At 48.1% G+C, this 23,239-nt stretch overlaps 3 protein-coding genes across 3 annotated transcripts; 2 read left to right on the top strand and 1 right to left on the bottom strand.

Annotated features, from left to right (window-relative positions):
* The first annotated feature begins 1,354 nt into the window (after positions 1 to 1,354).
* On the top strand, positions 1,355 to 12,482 carry LOC120669179 (far upstream element-binding protein 1-like). Its single transcript, XM_039948973.1, has 9 exons — positions 1,355 to 1,456; positions 1,594 to 1,791; positions 1,871 to 1,972; positions 2,136 to 2,207; positions 2,449 to 2,559; positions 11,159 to 11,224; positions 11,539 to 11,594; positions 11,817 to 11,995; positions 12,138 to 12,482. Exons 1-8 carry the CDS (start codon positions 1,355 to 1,357, stop codon positions 11,881 to 11,883), a joined length of 774 nt encoding a protein of 257 aa, XP_039804907.1. The 3' UTR covers positions 11,884 to 11,995; positions 12,138 to 12,482.
* A 1,037-nt stretch (positions 12,483 to 13,519) lies between these two features.
* On the top strand, positions 13,520 to 16,637 carry LOC120669868 (BTB/POZ domain-containing protein At2g04740-like). The gene is made up of 5 exons (XM_039949743.1): positions 13,520 to 14,147; positions 14,915 to 15,662; positions 15,755 to 15,791; positions 15,893 to 16,026; positions 16,115 to 16,637. The coding sequence occupies exons 1-5, from the start codon at positions 13,652 to 13,654 to the stop codon at positions 16,440 to 16,442; spliced, it is 1,743 nt and encodes a 580-aa protein (XP_039805677.1). The 5' UTR covers positions 13,520 to 13,651; the 3' UTR covers positions 16,443 to 16,637.
* Positions 16,638 to 17,117: 480 nt separating this feature from the next.
* LOC120669869 (rho GDP-dissociation inhibitor 1-like) lies at positions 17,118 to 22,849 on the bottom strand. The gene is made up of 5 exons (XM_039949744.1): positions 22,477 to 22,849; positions 19,409 to 19,475; positions 17,858 to 18,076; positions 17,620 to 17,744; positions 17,118 to 17,531 (listed from the first exon to the last, which is right to left on the bottom strand). The coding sequence occupies exons 1-5, from the start codon at positions 22,783 to 22,785 to the stop codon at positions 17,454 to 17,456; spliced, it is 798 nt and encodes a 265-aa protein (XP_039805678.1). The 5' UTR covers positions 22,786 to 22,849; the 3' UTR covers positions 17,118 to 17,453.
* Between the last annotated feature and the right edge of the window lie 390 nt (positions 22,850 to 23,239).

The raw sequence follows: 23,239 nt of genomic DNA, 5'->3' as shown, positions 1-23,239 counted from the left end.
CTGGACGTTCTTGATGGAAGTCGACAGAAGCCCGACTTCCTGGCGGAGCGACGTCACGTCGTCGTCCATCTTCTTGCCGTTGTCGCCGATCATCTTGACGATGCGATCGACCACTTCGTCCAGGATCGCTTTCGTGACCGGGACGTCGGTATCGGCGCCGTCGACCATGGCGGTAGGGTTTTGGCGGCGCGCAAGGGAAGCGGGATGTGGCGGAGGTGACGATGGAAACCAGGCCAAGGAAGATCCCTAGACTGATACCAAGATGTTATGGATTAATATGGATTGAGTCTAAACCTGAGCACAAGAACAGATTGATAATCGCCCAACTCGCCCTCCTGGGAGGCTCTGAGCTTGCGGAAAACTATCTTCTGCCTAAACCCTAATGAGCCGCCGGCTCTTACATTTATAGTCTATGACAATTAACTAAAACACCCTTGACAAAACAGCCAAACTAATAAGAAGTAAAATAAACTCTTGCTAATCCGTTGTGGACACCGCTTGCTTCTTCTTGCGTTGATATTTCTTCCCAAAGAATGTGTCCACAACACCAGATCAGAAGCTGCATTTTCCCATTTACTATTTTCATTGTTTTAACTAAGGACTGATGAGAAGCTTTCCTGCTGGATCAAGAAGTTACTGATATCAGGGTTGCCCTATTTTTGTTATACAGATGGAATGTGTTGTGATCTGAACAAAAATATTCGCCATTTGTCAAGGATGCATGGTAGAACGTGAAAAGAATTCACATATCAGATACACAGAGTGTGCTTTTTGGGAACCATCGTCATCTTGTGGTTGGACATCGAGGGATTTTGAGGTCAGTTAAACCAAATCCAAAGTACTTTATTTTTCTTGCGCTCAGCACACATGAGCCTCCTCTATGGCCATTTTCCCCATCGTCCATTGCGCTGACCGGCTTTAGGTTCTCTTTGGTGCAGGTATTCTGTCTTGCCCTCCATATGAACCCTTCCGATTCCTAGAATTGAAATCTTGCTCATAAAAATCAAAATTTTCTCCATTGATTTGTGACTACATGGAATCTGATTTGGATGCACAAAAATGTGCCCTACTTCATTATGATTTTTTATTTGTCACTGAAAATGGAGATGCATTTATTTAGTCGATATCTGGTGATAATGGAAGAAATGGTGATAAATTGAAATGTATCTTCAGTGATATTTGTTGACTGGTTGTGTTTATCGCTTAGATATGCAAGGATTCATATGATGGACCGGGAAACTTCCAGATATTACTTGCAGCTTGTTTTATTTTTTCGAGAATATGCAGGAGGGCTGCATATCTTTCCATTAAGATGTGAAAGTTTCTTACAACGACTCAGGTCCTGTGGAGAACCATGCTAGACTGTCTTACACTGATATATCATACTGAAAATGCAACAGCCAAAAGCGAACCAAAAAAGGGCTATGCTGTGCTAAATCTGTCGGAGAACGGCAAGGTGTTTAACACCCACACTGATCTATAGCCTGTTGAGATTGGTAATTTTTGTCCAGTCCTGACATGACATTTTCTATACGTTTGCAACAATCTAAGTTGCAGCCATTACTTATCCTGGTTCTTTTCTCACTTGTGCAGGTTTGTGGAACGATAGAGAAAGAACTTGGAAAAGCTGGGGAAACTACTAGGTATCTCCAACTTCAGTCAGGAGCCAAGATTCAAGTAACAGGAGACAATGAAGCTGAATCAGGTGCACCGACAGGACCAGCTGAGCTTTCAGACACTCCTGAGCAGATAAGCAAAGCTGAGCAGCTGATCAAAGAAGTTCTGGCAGAGGTATTACTTGCTATGACCACAACTTTTGCTCTGCATTTTTTTTTTGCATATATCATGTTGATATTGCAATCTTCTCCAGGCTGATGCTGGGTCTTCTGGTACTGGATTTGGTGGCCAGAAATATAATGCACCACGGCCCGGTGCCGACACGTTCCAGATGAAATTTCCTAATAACAACAAGGTTGATACACATGCTGTTTTTTCTTGATAAGCGTAACTTTAGGATGATGAAACTACACTTTATCACAGTTTTTGAAATAATCACAAGTGCCCAATTCTCAATATGTAATTAGTAAGTATTGTTTCATCATGTTTTTTTTCGCTTATGATTTGTTCCTTTTTAGGTGGGTTTTGTTATTGGTAAGGGTGGTGAGACTATAAAGTCCATGCAAGCCAAATCTGGAGCTTGTATTCAGGTTTGTTATCTTATTCTACAGCTTCCTGTTTTACCCCCTCTTCAATCAGAAATAAGGTTTCACTAACTTGTTGGCTGTTTTCCTGCTTTTTATTTTTGCTCTACCAAGTGAATTTGAATGCTGGTCGCAGTAGATAGAATAAATCTCATATTTATGTTATACTTGGGTTTCTCTGTTTATATTTTGCCTCATACACTCCATTGCTCAAGACTGTCATTTATACTTGTGAATGCTTGTGCAGGTTATTCCTTTGCATCTGCCCGCTGGTGATACTTCAACTGAAAGAACTGTGCATATTGATGGAACACATGAACAAATTGAAATTGCAAAGCAGCTCGGTACAAAAATGCAGGTATTAGATTTCTTAATCTGTTATGCAAGCCGTAGCTTCTCTGCTTCCGTGAGATTATTTTGACCTCATGGTTGCTGGCAATGAGTTAATTTGACTCTGAGTTAACAACGTTATAGTCAAGAACAACAGTTAGTATGGGATGTGTTGGAGTATATTGAGCCCATGTGTTTAGAGGCCCATCTAGAGGGCCATGTATAGGATCTATATATACCCACCCATCTAGGGTTGGAGGAATACACCAATAATTCCCGTCATTATGGTATCAGTAGATTAGGTTTCCCACCACTCTGTTCCAGCCGCCAGGGAGCCGACTCCCTCTTGCGCCGCCGCCGCCGGCCAGCATGGCCGGCCGCCAGCCGCCGGCTCCTCCTCCTCCTCCTCTCTCCTCCTTCCCTCCCCTCACCTCCTCGTCCTCTGCTGCTGGCGCTCCGTCCTCTGCAGGCGCATGGCCGATCGCTCCGTCCTCTGCAGGTGCCGCCGCGGCCCGATCCGTCGCCGCCTGGTACTCTGCTCCACCCGGATCCGCCGCCAGCGCCTCTGCACCGCCTGGATCCGCCGCCAGGACATCCGCCGGCAAGCAGCCCGCCGTCCACGCCGCCCTTCCTGAGGCTTCCCCCGCGTGGCCCGGGGCCGGTATGCCGCTCGAGGATGCGCCGCTCGCCGCCGCCGCACTCCGTGGGCAGCAGGTCGACGCCGCTCTCGCCGCGGCCCTCCTCACCGCCAAGTCAGAGGCTTCGGCGGCCCAGGAGCGGGTCCACGTGGCTGCCCTCGCCTGGGAGCACGAGCGTGCCACGGCCGATGCCCTCGCCCTCCGGGTCGCCGAGGCGGAGCGCTTTCTCCACATCTCCTCCGGCCAGTTGCCCGTCGACCCCAAGCCCGGCAGCTCCTCCTCCCGCCGTGCCCCGCCAGCTGGATCTGGAGCCCGGTACGACCCGACTGACCCCATGGTCACCGAGCTCCACCTCCAGGCCGCCGGCGTCCAGAACATCAGGGCTCTGGTCTCCGTCCTCCTCGACCCCGCGTCCTCCTCCTACGGCCGCTAGCGGGACCAGGTCCTCCTCGCCCTCCGCCGCTACGCCCTCGACGACCACATCCTCGTCGACTCGCCGATCGAGGCGCGGGACATGACGTGGCTGCGCCTCGACAGCGTCGCCCTATCCTGGATCTTCGGGACCATCTCCCTGGATCTTCAGGACCTCGTCAGGACACACGGCGGCACCGCGCGGCAGGTTTGGGTGGCGCTCGAGGGGCAGTTCCTCGGCAACGCCGAGTACCGCGCCTTCGTGCAGGGGGACCTCTCCGTCGGTGAGTACTGCCGGCGGATGAAGAGCATGGCCGATGCTCTTCACAACCTCGGGGATCCGGTGTCTGATCGGGTCTTGGTGCTCAATGTCCTACGGGGACTGAGCAGCACCTACGACCACCTAAAGGGCTGGATCGCCCGCGAGAGGCCCTTCCCCACCTTCCTGCAGGTCCGGGACGACCTCGCCCTCGAGGAGATCACCAGGGGTCTCGTGCCCGGATCGTCCTCGCCCACCCCCGCCGCGCTCGTTGCTACTCCACCAGCCTCCTCCGCTGCTCCTGCCACCTCCCTCCTTGGTGCTGCTTCCGCCGGGCAGACCGGAGGGGGGGAGCAGTGGACGTCACCGGCGACGTGGTGGTGGTGGTGGTGGCACTGGTGGCCCTGCTTCTGGGAACACCGGTACCGGTGGGGGCCGTCGGGGCGGCGCGCCGCCACCGGCTCCCGCTCCCGCTCCCGCTCTCGCCCCTACCGCTGGAGGTACGCCCTGGCCATCCTTCAGCAACCCATGGTCAGGGCGCATCTCGATGTGGCCGTTCCAGGGTCCGGGAGGGGGGCCTCGTCCTCAGCTCCAGCCGGCGGCCATGTTCACTGGCACTGCTCCACTCTTCGCGCCTTCCTGGACCCCGCCCGCTCAGCCCAGCCAGCAACCAACCTGGCCTGGGGGGTGGGACCAGGCCGCTCTAGCACAGTCCTTCAGCACCATGGGATTGACGCCGCCGACCAGCACCGAGTGGATCGCCGACTCGGGCGCCTCGTTCCACACCACTCCCGATGCTGGTATCCTCTCTTCTGTCCGACCCCCACACCCCTCTTGTCCTTCTTCTATCATAGTTGGTGATGGATCTTGCCTTCCTGTCACCACCGTGGGTTCTGCTCCTCGTCTTCCTCATGTTCTTGTTGCTCCTCAAATGGTTCACAACCTTCTTTCTATTCGCCAGTTTACTGCTGACAACTCTTGTTCTATCGAATTTGACTCCTCTGGTCTTACTGTGAAGGATTCGGCTTCCCGGCGTCCACTTCTCCTATGTGACAGCCCGGGGCCCCTTTACACTCTTCGGCTTCCTGCTTCCGCTGCCTCGCCTTCGGCTTCTTCGTCTTCTACTTTTGCCGTGACGCCTTCTTCCACCACCTGGCACCGTCGGCTTGGTCACCCCGGCCGCGACGTTTTGGCTCAGCTCCGCCGTAGTACCGATGTTCCATGTACTAGGGCTCCTGCTGAGCACCTCTGTCATGCGTGCCAGTTAGGTCGTCATGTTAGACTTCCATTTTCTTTTTCTTCTTCGCATGCTGCTCATGCTTTTGATCTCATTCACTATGACCTGTGGACATCTCCTGTACTCAGCATGTCTGGCTATAAATATTATCTGGTCATTGTTGATGATTTTTCTCATTACTCTTGGACTTTCCCTTTGCGCGCTAAATCTGAGACCTTCCCCACCCTCCTCCACTTCTTTGCCTGGGTGTCCACTCAGTTCGGCCTCACCGTTAAGGCCATCCAGTGTGACAACGGGTGGGAGTTCGATAACTCCACCTCCCGGTCTTTCTTCCTGTCTCGGGGTGTTCAGCTGCGTATGTCTTGTCCATATACCTCTCCTCAGAACGGCAAGGCTGAGCGGATGATTCGCACGACGAACGACATCGTGCGCACCCTTCTGATCCAGGCTTCTCTCTCCCCGCGCTTCTGGGCTGAGAGCCTCCACACCGCCACCTACCTACTCAACCGTCTTCCGTCCAATGCTTCTCCTGCTCCCACTCCACACCACGCTCTCTTCGGTACCCCTCCTCGCTACGACCACCTTCGGGTCTTCGGGTGTGCGTGTTACCCTAACACCTCCGCCACCGCTTCTCACAAGCTAGTGCCCCGCTCGACTCGTTGTGTGTTCCTTGGGTACTCCCCTGACCACAAGGGGTACCGATGCTTTGACCTCACCTCTCGCCGCATTCTGATCTCCCGACACGTCGTCTTCGACGAGTCGGATTTCCCATACTCCACCTCCTCCACACCTTCTTCTGATCCAGAGCTCGCGTCTCTGTTTCCGACTGACCCGGTGCTTCAGCCACCGTTACCTGTCTGTCCTTTTCCTACAGGTTTTCCCGGCACACCGGCACCACTTCCGGTGATCCCTGCTGCGCCGCGCGCGGCCCCGGTGCCCGCGGTCGCGCCACGCACGGCCCCCGGACCTCCGGTCGTGCCGCGCACGGACCCGGTGTCTCCCGCTGCGCCACGTGCGGCTCCGGTGCCTTCCACTGCCCCTGAGCGGTACGCTCAGCCGGTGCAGGTGTACCGGCGTCGTCCGGCGCCGAACGCGGCGCCGCTGCGGTATGCTGAGCCGGTACAGGTGTACCGGCGTCGTTCGGCGTCGACACCGGCGCCGCCTCCTGCTCCGGAGGCTCCTGCGACGCCGACACCAGAGCCGTCGCCGCCGCCGCCAGCTCCGGCTTCCTCTCGAGCCGAGCCGGAGGTGTACCACCCGCCGGTCCTCCATCGGGATCCTCAGCATATCCATCCCATGGTGACTCGGCGGATGGCGTCCCAGGCCGCGACTCTCTCCGCCACCGAGGGAGAGCCGCGGGTCTCTCCGGTACCCTCCTCTGTCCGCGACGCCTTGGCGGATCCTCACTGGCGTCGCGCGATGGAAGAGGAGTACGCGGCTCTTCTTGCCAACCAGACGTGGGACCTCGTGCCGCGTCCGTCTGGTTGCAATGTGGTGACTGGCAAGTGGATCTGGATGCATAAGCGTCGGGCTGACGGCACACTGGAGCGCTACAAGGCTCGTTGGGTTCTCCGGGGGTTCACTCAGCGGCCTGGTGTGGACTATGATGAGACTTTCAGCCCGGTCGTGAAGCCCGCTACGGTGTGCACGGTCCTCTCACTTGCGCTCTTGCACACTTGGTCTGTGCACCAGCTGGACGTGAAGAATGCATTTCTTCACGGCACCTTGTCAGAGACTGTTTACTGCTCTCAGCCAGCGGGATTTGTGGACTCGAGTCGTCCGGATATGGTCTGTCGGCTCAACAAGTCTCTCTATGGACTGAAGCAGGCTCCTCGGGCTTGGTACTCTCGGTTCGCCACGTTCTTGATGACACTGGGATTCACCGAGGCCAAGTCTGACACGTCTCTCTTCATCTACCGCCGTGGGGATGAGACGGCATATCTGCTGCTATATGTCGATGACATTGTGCTCACAGCTTCCAGTCAGCAGTTGCTTCAGAGTGTCATCTCCTCTTTGCAGCAGGAGTTCGCTATGAAGGATCTTGGTCAGCTCCACCACTTCTTGGACGTCACTGTTGAGCCTCGCCCGTCTGGTCTTCTTCTGCACCAGCGACAGTAACGCCCTCGATATTCTAGAGCGGGCTGGGATGACTGATTGCAAGCCCTGCTCCACTCCAGTCGACACTCAGGCGAAGCTGTCTGCTGATCTGGGTGATCCGGTGGCTGACCCTACAGCCTACCGGAGTCTGGCCGGCGCTTTGCAGTACCTCACCTTCACCAGGCCGGACCTCACATACGTTGTTCAGCAGATCTGTCTCCACATGCATGATCCCCGGGAGTCACACCTTGCTGCGCTGAAGCGTCTCCTCCGATACGTCCGTGGCACTGTGGACCTCGGCCTGGTACTTCACCGCTCGTCCACTGCTGAGCTGGTGGTTTACACCGACGCTGACTGGGCTGGCTGCCCGGACACTCGTCGCTCCACCTCTGGCTACGCCGTCTTCCTGGGCGGCAATCTGGTCTCCTGGTCGTCCAAGCGGCAGCCGGTTGTCTCCCGCTCCAGTGCCGAGGCGGAGTACCGGGCTGTCGCTAACGGCGTGGCAGAGGCGTCCTGGCTGCGACAGCTCTTGGCGGAGCTCCACAGCCCGCTCGCCAAGAGCACGCTCGTCTACTGCGATAATGTCAGCGCCGTGTACCTCTCCACCAACCCTGTCCAGCATCACCGGACGAAGCACGTGGAGATCGACCTACACTTCGTGCGCGACAGAGTCGCCATCGGCGATGTTCGGGTACTCCATGTCCCGACTACCTCCCAGTTTGCTGACATCTTCATGAAGGGGCTGCCCTTGTCGACCTTCTCGGAGTTTCGATCCAGCCTCAACATAGCCGGTGGCTAGTTGTGGTTGCGGGGGGGTCTTAGCCCTTTTGTGATCTATTTGTTGGCTTTCTTGTTGTCCAGTCTTGAACACCGCTGCGCCGGTAGTTCAGACTGCGGGGGGGTGTTGGAGTATATTGAACCCATGTGTTTAGAGGCCCATCTAGAGGCCCATGTATAGGATCTATATATACCCACCCATCTAGGGTTGGAGGAATACACCAATAATTCCCGTTATTAGGATGTAGTACTTGTGTATAATTGATTTCATATATGACCACTTGACATCGAATGGAAGTTGAGAGCTTGTGATATGCAGTGGTTCCCTGAAAAAAGTCCATTGCCACTTCTATCTAGGATGTTATAGTATCAACATTTTTAGTACTGTCGATCATCTAAAACCGTGTGCATCATCAGTTTGGGTGGTATGATAACTTCACATGTGTGGTTGTGGCCACCTTTAACTATCAATGAAATTGTGCTTGAACTGTTAGACTTGTGCCAATGGCTGTTATAGCTTGATTAAAAGCAGAGGTTGTGAATGTTGCATATCAAGTTACTTGATTTTCTGGCGATGAAAATTTTCAAAATTTCAAGCTATCCAATTACTCAGAAATTGTTTACTGAATTTAAGCATTCTTCGAGGTATGTTGTGGGATCTTTTTTTTCTCGAACGCGCAGGAGAGCTGCGCATCAATATATTAAGAAGATAAAAAGGAGGGAAAGAGCCTCCCGAAAAACAAAAAATGTTACAGGGATAGAGGGTCTGTAACACACCCTAAAAGAAAATAAACTCTCTCAACACACTAACTACTATAAGACCAGACCACACACCACCTGCCCAGGGCATCTAGGAGGTAGGAGGTAGGGCAAGGAGATAAGAAACTCCTCGAGCCCCAGCTACAGACCACTGCTGAACATCTTCTCTAAAAGTTGTCATGACCCGGGATAAACTAGGGGTTCCCCCATCAAACACACAGTAGTTACGGTGTTTCCACACTAACCAAGATCCTAGGATGATGATGGAATCAACTCCCTCTTTAACCTGACCAGAAAACCTGCTGCTTGCTTTTGCCCACCAATCAAAAAAACAGTGTTCATCCAACCGTGGCGCAACAGCTTGCAGCCTAAACTGCTGCAGGATGCAGAACCAAAATTGCCGGGTGAAAACACAAGAGACCAACAAATGATCAATTGATTCTCCAACCTGATCACAGAGTGGGCATTTCGGTGGGTGGTTAAGGCCCCTTTTAGCAAGTCTATCTGCTGTCCAACATCGATTATGGGCCACAGTCCACATGAAGAACTTGCATTTCCCTGGAGCCCAACTCTTCCAAATTCTTTCCCATGAACCAAACTGAGTGGCTCCAATGAATAAGGCCTCATAGGCTGATTTGGTGGAGTATACCCCAGTAGTTGAGAATCTCCAAATATGTGTGTCGTCCACCCCAGCCTGTAGTTCAATATTGGAAAGAAGGTCCCACAGGTGGAGATATTCAATCAGAACCTGCATATTCAAAGCTCCTTTAATATCTGAAATCCATCTTCTACCAGAGATAGCATCATAGACTGTTCTCCTTCTTGCTCTTACTGCAATTGCACTGAACAAATGTGGCAGGGTCTGTTTTAAGCTTTGCCCCAACAACCATCTATCCAACCAGAAATGAGTATTTTTTCCATTTCCAATTATTGTTTCAACAGCCATTGCAAAGAAGGCTTGAAGCTGGGGCTGGGCTTGGATGGGGAAGAAGGCTCATGCCTTTTCAGGCTCTGTTTTCTGTAGCCAAAGCCACCTGAGTTTCAGGGCTGACCCTAATTTTTGGAGATCAGAGATGCCAAGCCCTCCCAAATAGATTGGTCTTGTGACCTTTGGCCAAGCAAGCAGACAGTGCCCTCCTCTAGCATCTTTTCTGCCCTTCCACAAAAAACCTCTCATTATCTTGTCGATTGCCTTTAAAACACAAGGTGGTAGCTCGAGTGCCAAGAGAATGTAGATGAGCATTGAAGTGAGCACATACTGCACCAAGATCATTCTACCAGCTTTGGTGAGCAAATCAGCCTTCCAACTTGGGAGTCTGTCTGCTATTTTCTCCACAATGGGTTGTGCTTGTGCTTTAGTGATCTTGTGAGGAGAGAGAGGAACTCCCAGATACTTACACGGGAATTCAGAGATCTGACATGGCAGGGATTCTTGTAAGAATGATTTGTCATCTTCAGTACAATGTATGGGGAGAACACTACTTTTTTGGAGATTAGTTGTGAGCCCCGAAGCATTACCAAAGAGCTGTAGGATATCTAGAGTAATTGCAATATCACTGGCCGAAGGCCTCAAGAAAAGCACAACATCATCTGCATATAAGGAGATCCTATGTTGCAATGCCCTTCCAGCAAGTGGTTGTAACATCTGCTCATCTGCCGCTTTCCTTATTAAGTGACAAAACACATCCATGACTAGGATGAAAAGCATGGGCGACAATGGGTCCCCTTGTCTTAGGCCGCGCTGATGATGTATCCTTTCTCCTGGAGATCCATTAAGTAGTACTTGAGTGGAGGATGTTCGAAGCAGCCCACTTATGATATCACACCAAATTGGTCCAAAACCCAACTGTTTCAATACTTCCAAGAGAAAAGGCCATGAAACCGAGTCAAAAGCCTTATTAATATCCAGTTTGAGAAGAATACGAGCCTTTTTCTGTTGGTGTAGGAATTTTGTAGTCTGGTGAACCAACATGAAATTGTCAAGAATGAAGCGACCTTTGATGAAAGCGCTCTGATTAGGGGAAATCAACTGATTTAGAAAACCAGCCAGTCTGTTGTGGGATCCTGCAGCCACCAATGAATTGAATTGATCTTTTAGTAAAAATGATTTTGGAGAAATGGTGGTTCTTGTCATAATTTTGTATTATAATACTCGTCTCTTTTTGTTAAGGTTCCATTTGAAACTATACTATCAAGATAGATCGAAGTGCTTGCCACTATTTCAGTGATCATTTTTTATTTAATGTCAGATTTGGATGATCTGATACTCATTTTATGCTTTGAGTGACGAGTGCATGATCTTATTCTAATTTTGTATGTAAAGGAGCTTATCTCCATGCTTGCTGATAGACAAGGAGTTGCTTAGGCAGTATACTATGGGTGTAAATTTCAGTGGTATGTAATTTATAAAGTGAGCCTCACTCTCTTTAACTCTGAAGTATTCTTGCAGGACCATGCAGGCAGCAGCAGGTGTTTTTGGAGACAGCTCTGGAGAGTGCTTGAATGCAATGATTTGGTGAGTTATCCTCCTTAATGTCCAGTGTGGTTGATTGCTTTTACTAATCTTTCTTTCTGTCTGGGTGCTCATACTGGACCATTTGGTAAATTACTCAAGGAAAGTAAAAAATAGATGTAGGTGCCCCTTGCAAACTATAGTCTGTATGTTGATGCTGATTTTTGTTCTATTGTGTTATTTTATATGATTTACTTGGATTGTGCTGCTGTGTTGACCTGCATCATGTTCATGCTATTTTGATTGAAGAGTAATGCTCTATGATGTGTTTTTTTTTTGTATGCAAATTACTGACTGGTTTCATTTCTGCCATGAAGCTGCTTATGGTGGTGATGCCCAAGATCCCTTACTCTATTGCTGCCCTGACCTTGAGGTACATCTTATTATGCTTTTCGTTCAATTTTTTTAACTACCAATGGAATAGCTTGTAAGCCAACCAAAATGGTTGTATTGTACCCCCGCTTGAAGTTTTTTCATGTAGTACCTGTCTCAAATTTTTCTAGGGAGGATTAAGGATTTCTGCTATATTCATGTAGTCCCTGTCTCATATTTGCGGATTCCAGATCCACTTAACTGCTCATACAACTTGCTGCAGATCTGGAGAATCGCTCCTACCCAAAAGAATGACAAATACCAGTGCACACACTTCGCTCACAAAATAAATAGCTTTGACACAGCACCTAAGAAGTTGTTGCCATCTGATTCCCGGTTGAGGCCTGATAGATATGCCCTAGAGAAGGGTGACATGTCGAAGTCTGGCACCGAAAAGAGCAGGTATTGCCCCTTTGTCTTGAATTCGGACCACTCATCTGTAGCACTAGCTGCCTCATTTTATGATTGATGCTGCAATTTTGCAATTTTGAGCACGCTGATTGACCCAATTTTGATCTACCCCGGGTTTCTGCAAAATTTTCAGGCTTGAGGAACAACAAAGAGTTGAGAAAAGAGCTCGCGAGGCCAAGGATGAGCAATTTACAGTCTGGCGCTGATTGTTGTGCTATCAGCGGTTTTCATGCCTCTTTGTAGTATTATGACCTCCTTCCAAGTGCCTGTTGTGCTATCAGCGGTTTTCATGCCTCTTTGTAGTATTATGACCTCCTTCCAAGTGCCCCGTGCTACAACTATTCAGGAAGTAATGTATTTGCAGTAATGTATTTGCTGTAAGTTCATGTACTGTGGTTAATCTAGCAGAAATTGCAGAGTTTCTTTGACCGTTGGGTGGTTGTATTTTGCATGATATATGTGAAACGTTTGGATTTTTAAAACATGTGCGTGCCGCACTTTATGTCTGAACCAAAACTCAATCGTAAAGAAATTAGTTGGGTATGGAATCAATTTGAAATGATCACTATTAGTGAATGCAAAATATGTGCAAATCAATTGTGAAAATCTTGCTTACTTATCTTTGCTTTAGAAATGCTATGTTATGTCATAATCTTTGTTATTATCCTATCACTTTTCTCTATAGTGCTGGTTTATCTTTGCTTAGGTGGTGTTTGTAATTGTAGATGCTGTGGAGGGGCAGGATCAATCAATTTTTTCTTGGGAATATTCAAAACATTCCCTATATAGAATTCCTATGTTCCGGTTTATATTTGTGACCCTATGTTCCGGTTTATATTTGACCTTATTTAAGCCACAATACACCATGTATATATGTTTCAGTTTGTACTCATTAATCATGACATTTTTTCGAGTGGTTTGTACTCGTAACTTTTACTTGTGGTCTTTATGTGGTTGAATTGCACTTAGGCTAAAATTTTTATCTATTAGAATTTTTGAAGATACATCCTTGACGGATGAACATCTTTAATATAATTATTATAAAATTATAAATTATTAGATATTTTATAGGCATAATTACTTATTTAGTAGATTTTTGAAAATACATGCGGGCAAACCAGCTGCATGTTGTAAGTGTTAATTTGTTTTCACGCAATTTCTGTTCATAACGTGGTTCTTAAAACATGTGGGGCACCCTACTATCTTAGGCTATCTCCGGTGACCGAACCATCATCCGACGTGTTTTCCTTGAAGTGAATCTTCACCGCTGCAGCAAATGAACCATTATTGTGATATGAATGTTTTGACCTGACTGCATATTTTCACCATATATAGTTTCGTTAAAATGCTTCTTACAACTAAAATTTAGTGTGTTCATTTTTCTGCAATATTATTCTTCAAGCATGTGCGGCCCTACTAGTCAATTATAAGATGGTGTATTTTTTGAAAATCTTTTCTGTAAAACTAAAACTCTTTCTCTTCAAACCAGAAATCTCATTTCAATCTCAAGAGGAAAGAAATCTCTCCTCCGGCGCCGGCCCTCCCGTGTCCCGTCCGCAGATATTTTGCGCGCACCAGTACCGTCGACTCTTCCCCTACCGCCCCTCTTCCTCGCCGCCGGCCGCCGCGTCGCCAATTCCGACACCCATGGACTCGGATCCTGACGTCGAGCTCCGTGCCCTCGACATCGACGTCGAACTCGATCCGGAGGACCTCCAGCCGTCGGTGCCCCTCAAGAAGGTCCCCGGCGGCGACCTCTTCGAGGCGGCGCGGGCGCGGGACTGCGACCGCCTCGCCCTCCTCCTCGAGGTCGGCGCCAATGTCAACGCGCGCGACCGCTGGGACTCCGTCGCACTCTACTACGCCTGCCTCGCGGGCCACGCCGAGGCCGCGCGGATGCTGCTCGAGGCCGGCGCCGTCTGCGCCGAGCGTACCTTCGACGGCGACCGGTGCCACTACGCCGCGCTCAACCTGCGCCTCCGCTGGCTGCTCAAGTCGTTCGAGGCCAGGCCGCCGCCTCTCGCGCCGCTGCCCGCCGCGCTCCGGGCGACGTTCCTCGCCTGCCCCGCCAACCGCGCCGCCTTCCTCGAGATGCTCCAGGGGAGCGCCGGCGCCGAAGCTGCCGCCCTCGCCGCGGCTGCCGGTGAGTGTTGTTGCTCACGTTTCATTTTAGTCCTTGTTCTTGCAATATATTGATGTCAAGTGGAATGATTGTATTGGTAATTGGCTCATTATTCCGTGGATCATAGGAAGGATTAAATTTTTTTGTGAAGTTCTTATTGATAGCCTGGATCTCGTTCGTATGCCAATGCCACTAAGATTATTGTCAATGGAAACCATCTTTAGTTTTAATTAGTATGCTTGCCTGCTGAAATGGAGCATGTGCAATCAGTTCATGTTGCTGTATGCGAAGGCTAATTTGATATATTGTTGTGTGTGTTTTCTGAAATAACGGATCCAGCGTAGTGGAGATGAGTCTGAAAGTGACTTTGCTTGCTCGTTCTTGGGCTATATTGATCACAAGTAAAAAGATTTGAATTTATGGTGCAGTTCAAATAGGATTTCCAATTTGGGCACCAGTCCAATTGTAATAATTGTAAGGATACTTAGTATATTTCTTTTAAATTTGAATTGTTAGCTGTCCATTTCATGTATGTGCCAATGTCAGTCTAAGATTACTATGAGTAGAGATTATCTGATTTCTGACACTATGAAAAAAAAATCCGAATCATGTGTGCTTACCTATTGAAGTGCATAATGCATAACCAATTCATCTAGCTATATGCAAAATGCCAGTAAAAGGTAATACATGCATCAGTTGTTTCATGCAGCACAATGTGCAAAATTTTGAATGCTCACTTTGTTTTATTACATATAGAAGATGTGTTAACATATATACTGAATATGCAGGATTTGGGCCAAAGGATGATCCATCAAGTGCTTGCCTTTTTCCTCCTGATATTACATTCTACGTGGATGGAAAACCTGTTGAAGCTCACCGCGTCATCCTTTGTGCTCGATCTCCTTTCTTTGAAAAGAAGTTCAAGACAGACTGGAAAGACAGGAAGGAAGTGAGATTTTCTAACCAAAAGTTGTATTATGGTGCCTTATACAGCCTCATCCATTTCTTCTATTCTGATAGACTCGAGGTAGCTGTGGACGACATGGAAAATTTGGCGCGGGCATGCAAAGTTTGCAAGTGTGAGGAGTTGCAAAAGATTTTGGATAATGAAGTTGCACATCAGAAGTATGCAGAGTACAAGTCGGCGAGAGAATTAGATTTGGACAATTCACAGAAACGATTCATTTTACAAGCGCAGTCCTTGCCTGAGGAAGATCGCCTTCCATCAGCATTGCAGCGTATTCTGCAGACTTGTCTAGCTAACTCAAGAGAAGAAGGCTATGATACTGAGGAATCAAATGAGATGCCCAAAAACTTGGAGGAGGATCTTGCTGATCTTTATATAAAAGTAGGTGATAAGGTTTTCCATTGTCATCAGGTGATTTTGGCCTCAAGGTCAGAGTACTTCAGAGCCAGGCTAGCTCGAACTGCTGATTTTCTTGAAGGTAACTGTGGATTTCAAGCAGCTCAGAACCTTCCACTTCTTGAGGAGCATGACTTGAGTGCAGAAGCATTTGAAAAGATGCTGGAATACATGTAAGCTCGGATTGTAGTTTACATGCTTCACCACTATTTTTGTTGTTATTGCTATTTTCTAGTAGCTTACTTTTATCCTGTGTTACATTTAGGTATACTGATAAGCTAGAGCATTTGGATCCTGATCAGGTAACATATACAAAACTTGAGATTATTAACTCTCATTGTAATAAATGCCAATATAGTTGCCCCCTTTTTTGGTTAACAAAATTCAAGTGCAACTATTGCAGGCTGAAGAACTATTTGACGTTGCATCAAGATACTTGTTGTTTCCCCTTAAGCGGGTTGTAGCTGATATGCTGTTGCCACATCTTGAACATGCTTCACCGGCAGAATTGTGCCGCTGGTTGATGCTTTCAGACATGTATGTGTGCTCACTATTCTTGATTGTAGTTGTCGTGAATAGATTATTTAGTGTGATACTCAATATCAGATTTTGGTCCTGAACACAGATATGGTGTCATGAAAATAAGGGAGTACATCTTGGATATCATCGCCTGCAACTTCGAGATATTCGCAGCCACTCGGGAGTTCCGGGCCTTGCTCTTGATACTCCCACCGCCATCCGGAGACGACTCATTGCGGACAACTCGTCCCAGTGCACCTGGGAGTGCAGGAAATACTGACCAAGGCAACATTCTTGATGATTTGCGTGAGAAGTGGTTAGAAGCAGAGGGCGCTGAGCTTGATGAGAGAGATGACAGTGCAGCTCTGTTCGATAAGCGGCTGGAGACGCTTATGCTTGTTGCGGAGAAAGAAGCTGTTGATGAAGACGCTTGAGTTCAGTGAGAACTAGTGTCTCGTGTAGCTGTTGATGAAGACGCTTTGTTTTTGTAGTCTTTACTGGAGACATTTAGGTTTTGTGAGTTGCTCTGTACAAATTTATCTTTTGTTGTATGAACATCAAACAGGCCAGTTTTGAACGAAATTTAATATCTAGAGAGCAAACGTAGTATCAACAATTACCTTGTCTTAGTATTGTTGCATATTATCTGAAGTCAAACAGATCCTAGATTATGCTGAAATTTTAACATCTGGTTACATGCAGTCTAAAAATTGAAGTCAATTGCTTTGTAGCTCAAGTCCTGCAAGTGAACCATCTTACTATGTTGATTTGTCGATGTTGCACAGCTACTTCTTGAAATTCTGTGTTATCATCTCCGTTTCAAATTGTAAGTTATTATAGCTTTCTTGGAGAGTGAAACTATTTTTGTGTTTAACCAAAATTATAGAAAAGATTACAAAAATTTATAGCACCACATAGATATACTATGAAAGTATATTTAATGAAGAATCTAATTATACTTATTTGGTATCATAAATTTTAGTACTTTATTATTGTATAAAACTAGATCAAACTTGAAATATTGTTACTCTCCAAAAAAGTTGTAACAACTTATAATTTGGAAAGGAGAGAGTATTGAAGAAAGTTGTTTCTTGATGAAAAATCCATAATGGTGAGCGAAGCTGTTTTCCTATTTCAGTTTGATGTGAATTAATTGAATGAACCAGGGCCTATCTTGTAGTTGGAGATGTATGAAGACCGTCAAACTGTTTGTAAAAGAAAATGGCTACAACTTCTGCGACAAAACATCCAAGGCGCCCTACCCAGAAAGGAAACACCTGAACAGAAGCTACCTGCAGACTAGCAGAGCTGTAATCGAACACACATCAGAGTTTGTGTCATCAAGTTATTAAGCAATGGCAACAGCTTGGGGCCTCGAGAACCAAAGCATGTACCCCCAATTCAAGAAGATCAATCATTCAGGGATTGAAAAAGCACGCTGCTCATCAGCTTGACGGCCAATCCCGGCGGATGTCAAAGGTGTAGTTCGTCTCCAGGTAGCACTTGCGATCGTCGTCAAGAAACTGATAAAGTGGAAAAACAAAACAATCAGGTTCATTGACTCCCGAATCATGCAGCTGAAGTGAACAATGTTGCAGGAAGGTTGTTTACCTTTGTCCTTGCAGAGTATGATCCCCGGGCAAAGATCCCCGACGGGGTGGTCTCCTCGGGCGTCAGGTAGGTGTAGGGCTCGGCCTGAGGGCTGAAGGTGCCCAGCATCTCCTTGGTGCTGTCCACTGTGCAAGAAGCGATTTCATTAGAACAAGTCAACAAACCCAACAATCCATGGTGCATCCATGGTGGGGAAAAATACAGCGCCCAGAGGACTAGCAGGAGGGTGTGCAGTTACCCCTGATGCCGGTCTTCCAGACAGTGTTGGTGTAGCGGAGGCCGGAGACGATGTTGCCGGCGACGGCGAAGGTGAACTTGAGCCTGTAGGCGCTGCCCTCCTTGAGCGTGAACCAGGGCTCCTTGCTCTTGGGCTCCGGCGGCATCCGCAGCTCCATGTCCGGCCGGCCAGGGGACAGGATGGACAGGCCCGTGATCTTCACGTCCGGCTCCAGCGTCTCTGCAGTTTGGTTGGTGACAAAGCATGAGGCCAATTTGGAACCGGAATTCGCCCAAATGTTTGCAAGTTCAGGCAGGATGGAATCATGAACAGTTCCTGAGGGTGGATACGAGGTGGAGTGCTCTGTTAGGAGAAAGACACTGTATCTGTATGATCAATTATGCTGCGGCTCTCGTCCTCCACGGTTGGGAGAGACACTGTATCATTGTCCTTCACAGCTTTTGAGGACACTGTCATTGACCACTACACCAACGGAGTAGGAGCACAGCATGAGATACCTAGGCAACAGGGCATGGATGCAAGAGAAAGATGCCGGAGCAAAGTGCCGACCGGAGGCATTTGTGCAACCTTTGGCTACAAATGAGGGCGTCGAAGCACGCCACACGGCCTTTTCCGTGGCACCCGGCACAACGCCCCTCCACTTTTCTCAGCTTCGCCAAAGCATGCTAGCCCAGTTGGTTAGTCACTCCGGCGGCACCCCTCAGGTCCTGAATTTGACTCCCCGTGGGAGCGAATTTCAGGCTGAGGATAAAAAAATCCCCTCGCTGGCTCTGTGTGCCAAAGCACTGGTTGTGAGACGGCCCAGGTCGGCCTAAGGACCCTTACATGGCCCAGGCACAGTTCCCAGGGATTACGTCTCCCAGTGTCAGGACAGGCCAGGGTTCGGGGATTTTCTCGGTCGGGGAAGCCGAGGCTTCTTCTTAAGTTAATACCGGTGGGGTGATCTTTCCCCACCCGGCCGAGTTTTTTTACTTTTCTCAGCTTCCAGCTGCGTATTTCAGACCAGAAGCTGCTGACTGGTTAAGGGACGGCTTGCAGTTCATAATGCCTTATTTAAAATTTAGAAAGGAGAGAGGATTCATAATGCCTGTGCCGCTTTGTGCAAAATTCCAATGTTCCGAACAAGTCCTGTATGTGTACTATTGCGACAATGGCCGAATCCAACTGCAGTTCCTTCCTTTTGAATTCTACTTTTTTTTCAAAGCAAATTGAGAATATGTTCCCCGGCCGGCTGCTAAGACTCGTCTTGTTTCCTTTCCTAAACACTAATTTTTTAGGAAAAGTGAATATTGGTGAGAACGAAGGTCAAGGGTCGCGATACAAGGAACACGGAGAGAGATGACCCAGAAGCCAACGGGTGAGTAGTTCACCAGACCAGAGCACTGAAAGACTCACGCACGGTGCAAATTCAAGTCGCAGACTGACGTGCATCCTGTGCGCTACGGTCTACGGATCATGACGCTTCACGCAACAAACACAAAACGAACAGACAAAAAAGTGGTTTGAATCGACAGCTTGGGGCTGAAAAGCTACTGCTGTTTTTAGTTTTACCTCCGACGGAGTTCAAATCCACGCTGCCCAGGAGCTGCTCCTTCCATCGCCTCAGGCTCTCATCATCCTGCACGAGACGACAAAAAAAAATTAAGCATTGGCCTGAAAAAACAAGCAGCAGTAGCTAAGCGAGCGATTAATAATAATGATAATACACCACCAGGGACCTGAAACAGAGGAATCAGGAAGAGGAGAATTAAATGGAGCGGTAACTGATGAAACATTCACTGCTGCTACAAAGGTAATTAAGCATTGGCCTGAAATCTTCTAAAGACGAATCCTGGACGGAAACTCAGGTAGAGAATTGGGCCACGTCTCCTGTTCTTCCTCGCCGTTGGATTTTAATTGGACCGTTCGAAAGCAAGTAAAGCGTTTCCAGAATCTTCCTCCGCCCTCCGTCGGGTCGTCGCTGCTTGCAACGCGGAAGCTGGATGCACCTGACCAGAGCACGAGGCACCTGGTACCCGCACGGCCCCAGATGCCCGATAGAGCGTGGTCGTGGCCAAAGAAAGGGTGCTTACCCTCGCCGCCTGCCTATGCGGCTCCCTCTGCTCGTTCCGCTGTCCAACGCATGCGAAGGAGGAGGAGCATCTATGGCAGTGCCAAGCAAATGCACACACGACGACACAGGCAGGCAACGCCAGCCCTTCGCAGCTCCCCCTGTGCCCTCGCACTCTGCAGAGCACACCTGCCAGCGGCCTAGCCGACAGAGTGGCCATTGGAAGATGACCAGTAGCTGCTCGACGAAATGCCTCAAAGTCAAGCTACTGACCAACACTCAACACAGACATCCTCTGCCTAGGAACAAGGTGGCTACAACATCCTCAGCCATGTCTTACTCGCGTTCGATGAAGACTGTAGCTGCAGCAAGTCGCCTTCTCTATAGGTAATGTGTCGTTTGATGGAATTTTCTAAAGCTTTCTTTTTTTCATGGTCTACATATGCATGCGCCTTGCTTGGAGTGTGCGGTGTGCCTTATAATGGATGAATCTCATTTTGTTGTGCTACTTCACCTTTTATTCTGTAGCTCAACAATATTACCTTACAGATACAGTGACAAATTTACAGAGCATTGCAGCATGACTGCATGAGCACAGACCAATAATTACAAACCAAACAAAGTTTGTTTAATACATAGCATGGAGGTGGGATCACAATGCTGGTAAAAAGATATGTGCATGCAAACTTGACAGGCACATCTCAGTAATTGCCAAAGTTCATAGATACTGTAGGAAAAGACTTATTGGTTTGAACAGAAATTTACTTAGTTAAGTACTGTGGGGTACAAGACAGTGGAGTTTGTACCACAGGCATAATTTTTTTGATGAAGTAGAAGCATATTACAAGTTAAGCAATAACAACTGTTAGAGATATGTATAGCTGTAGGCTTTTATTAGCATTCATTGGCCTTCATTGCATACTGATTCCCTACCATGTATACATAAGCCCATTGGCTATATATATCAGTGACACCCCCCTGATTGGGGTGTGTGGTGTTCCCCATATTCACCTCTCTACAACAACTTCAACAAGTATTTAGTAAAGTGAAGTTCAGCTGCTATGGCATTCTGGATTGTAGGAGTATCTTGGGCTCTGTAAGCATTAGGATAAAATGGCATCTATACATTCAAACAAATAACAGTGTAGTAGCAGCCAATTTGGCTATCATCAAACTAGGATGACACCTGAATGAACTTGAAAAGAGAATTTTTTTTACGCCTCTCATCTGAGTATGAAAAGAGAAAAATTGAGGAGGTAGAAGAACTTCCATATAGCTTTAGGAATATAACTCTCAACATACTGCTCTGTTTTCATGATGGGGCTCCAGCTTTAATTGTACTAATCATGAGAACATCAGAAGCATGGCTCTCCCAGCAGATGTTACAAATGACATTCAAGATGCAGCTACATGTAGCAATTAACGTGGAGTATGCACTTGTGCTATCCTATTTATTATGCCACTCAAGCACAGGCTTAGCTGCCTTAACAACTTTGGTTTCAGGAGCCATCCCTGAACCCTTATACAAAAACCAATCAAAAAGAGTCCACCAGAGTGCAAATTATAATGTTTTTTTAGGAAAACTGAATTTATCAGAAATATCACACTCTCCTGCAACAGTATTGTACAAAAGATTAGTGCTCAGAATACAGTGATACTTGAACTAAACTAAATCTTAGTGAGTTGCATTGACTATTTTGCTTTGTTGAATTAGTTGGGCAGCGAGGAAGTTCTAGATTGCAGTACCAAATTTTTTTTGGGATAATATAGCTTAATAAAACAACTCGAAGTCCAAGCTATGCTCATCTTTTTTTAATATCTCTATAGTAATATCCAAGCTTAAAAAGTGCCTTGGGCATGATCTTTTATAACGGTTGCAATCAGCTGGATAAATGGCAGGAAACAATTTTGTCAGTACATAAACAAACATGTACAGTACTCATCTACGGACAATTTGTTTATGACTGTTATACATACTCCAAACAGTGTGGTCACTCAGACATTTGGAGAAAGATTACAAATAGAAAATGACATATGGGTTAAAACTTCAGACACGTATTCAATATGTATATACCTCCACAAATGATAGTGTATGTTCATCAGGATTCAGCAACATAATTTAAAATCTGCCATTTCATAGACTTTGGAGCAATTCCAAACTTTAATAACTTGAGTGGCCCCCTTTTATAGCTGTGATATATTCCTTAAAGCTCTTTCAGAAAAAAAAATTATTTCTTAGCAGCAGTGACCACTTAAGCATATTAGAAAGTAATTTTAACAAAGTGTAAAAGTTTCCTATTAAAACGGAGTCCTAATGAAGTGTTTGATCCCTTGTTTTTACACTACCATGACATTACTATTTTGATCTTTTACAAAGAAAACACTGTTCAACTATCATTATGGAGTGAAGGGCTCACTGGCCAAATCAAGCTGGCGCGGCAACGCCGCGCCCTAGGTTTTCTAGTGGAGTACGAAACTAAAGCAAAGCAGGAGCGAATTCAGAAACTACAGGTAGTAGGATGAAGAAGCGAGCTGCTGAACAATCGAGGCGTTTCGTTCTCGCGCTCACCTTGTCCTTTTCGAGCTGCTCCTTGATGCTGACCCTGGGGCCGAGCTCGATGCCGTCCTTGGCCGCCGCCGTCTCCTCGTCGTCGTCGTCCTCCTCCTCCTCCTCCTCCGTCTCCTCCTCGGTGGTGCTGGCCCACAGCGACGCCTCGCTCAGCTTCCGGTCCACCGCGGCCACGCGCTGCTCCTGCTCCTGCTCCCCGGCGGCGGCGGAGCTGCACGCCTCCCTCCCCTCCGGCGGAAGCCGCGGCTGCTCCTCCTCCTCGGGCTTGGCCGGGCAAGAAGACGCTGCGCTCACGGCGGCCGACGACATCGCACCGAGAGCAGCGGTGGGATTTGCTGTGGCAAGCTGCTGCGAATGAGAGAGAGAGAGCTGAAGGGCGACAGGATCCAAAAAGACGAGGCCTGTCTCTGTCTGGTCGGGAGCACGCACAGGAATGGAGCAGCTCGGTTGGTAGCGCCTGCCCGTGGGCACGCTGCCCACCAGCGTTCGAATCCCAGGTTCGACGTTGGTGTTCTCACCGGGAACAGTGTTTCCCAATAATTTCTACAGCCTCTCGTGCATGGAGCCACAAAGGGACTGTGACGCACCCATCGCCTACGGAGTTTTGGAGGTTTCGGTGATCTTTAGAAGGACGCGGTCTTCGTATCTGTGTGTAGTTGTAGGTCTGGTTGTACACGTGGACTGTGACGCACCCATCGCCTACGGAGCCTTGGAGGTTTCGGTAATCTCTAAAAGGACGCGGTCTTCGTATCTGTGTGTAGTT

Source organism: Panicum virgatum, chromosome 4N, assembly GCF_016808335.1.
Source record: "Panicum virgatum strain AP13 chromosome 4N, P.virgatum_v5, whole genome shotgun sequence".
In the NCBI taxonomy this organism is placed as follows: domain Eukaryota; kingdom Viridiplantae; phylum Streptophyta; class Magnoliopsida; order Poales; family Poaceae; genus Panicum; species Panicum virgatum.
Note: the sequence above shows the minus strand (reverse complement) of the source record. Positions and strands in the feature narration are given on the sequence as shown.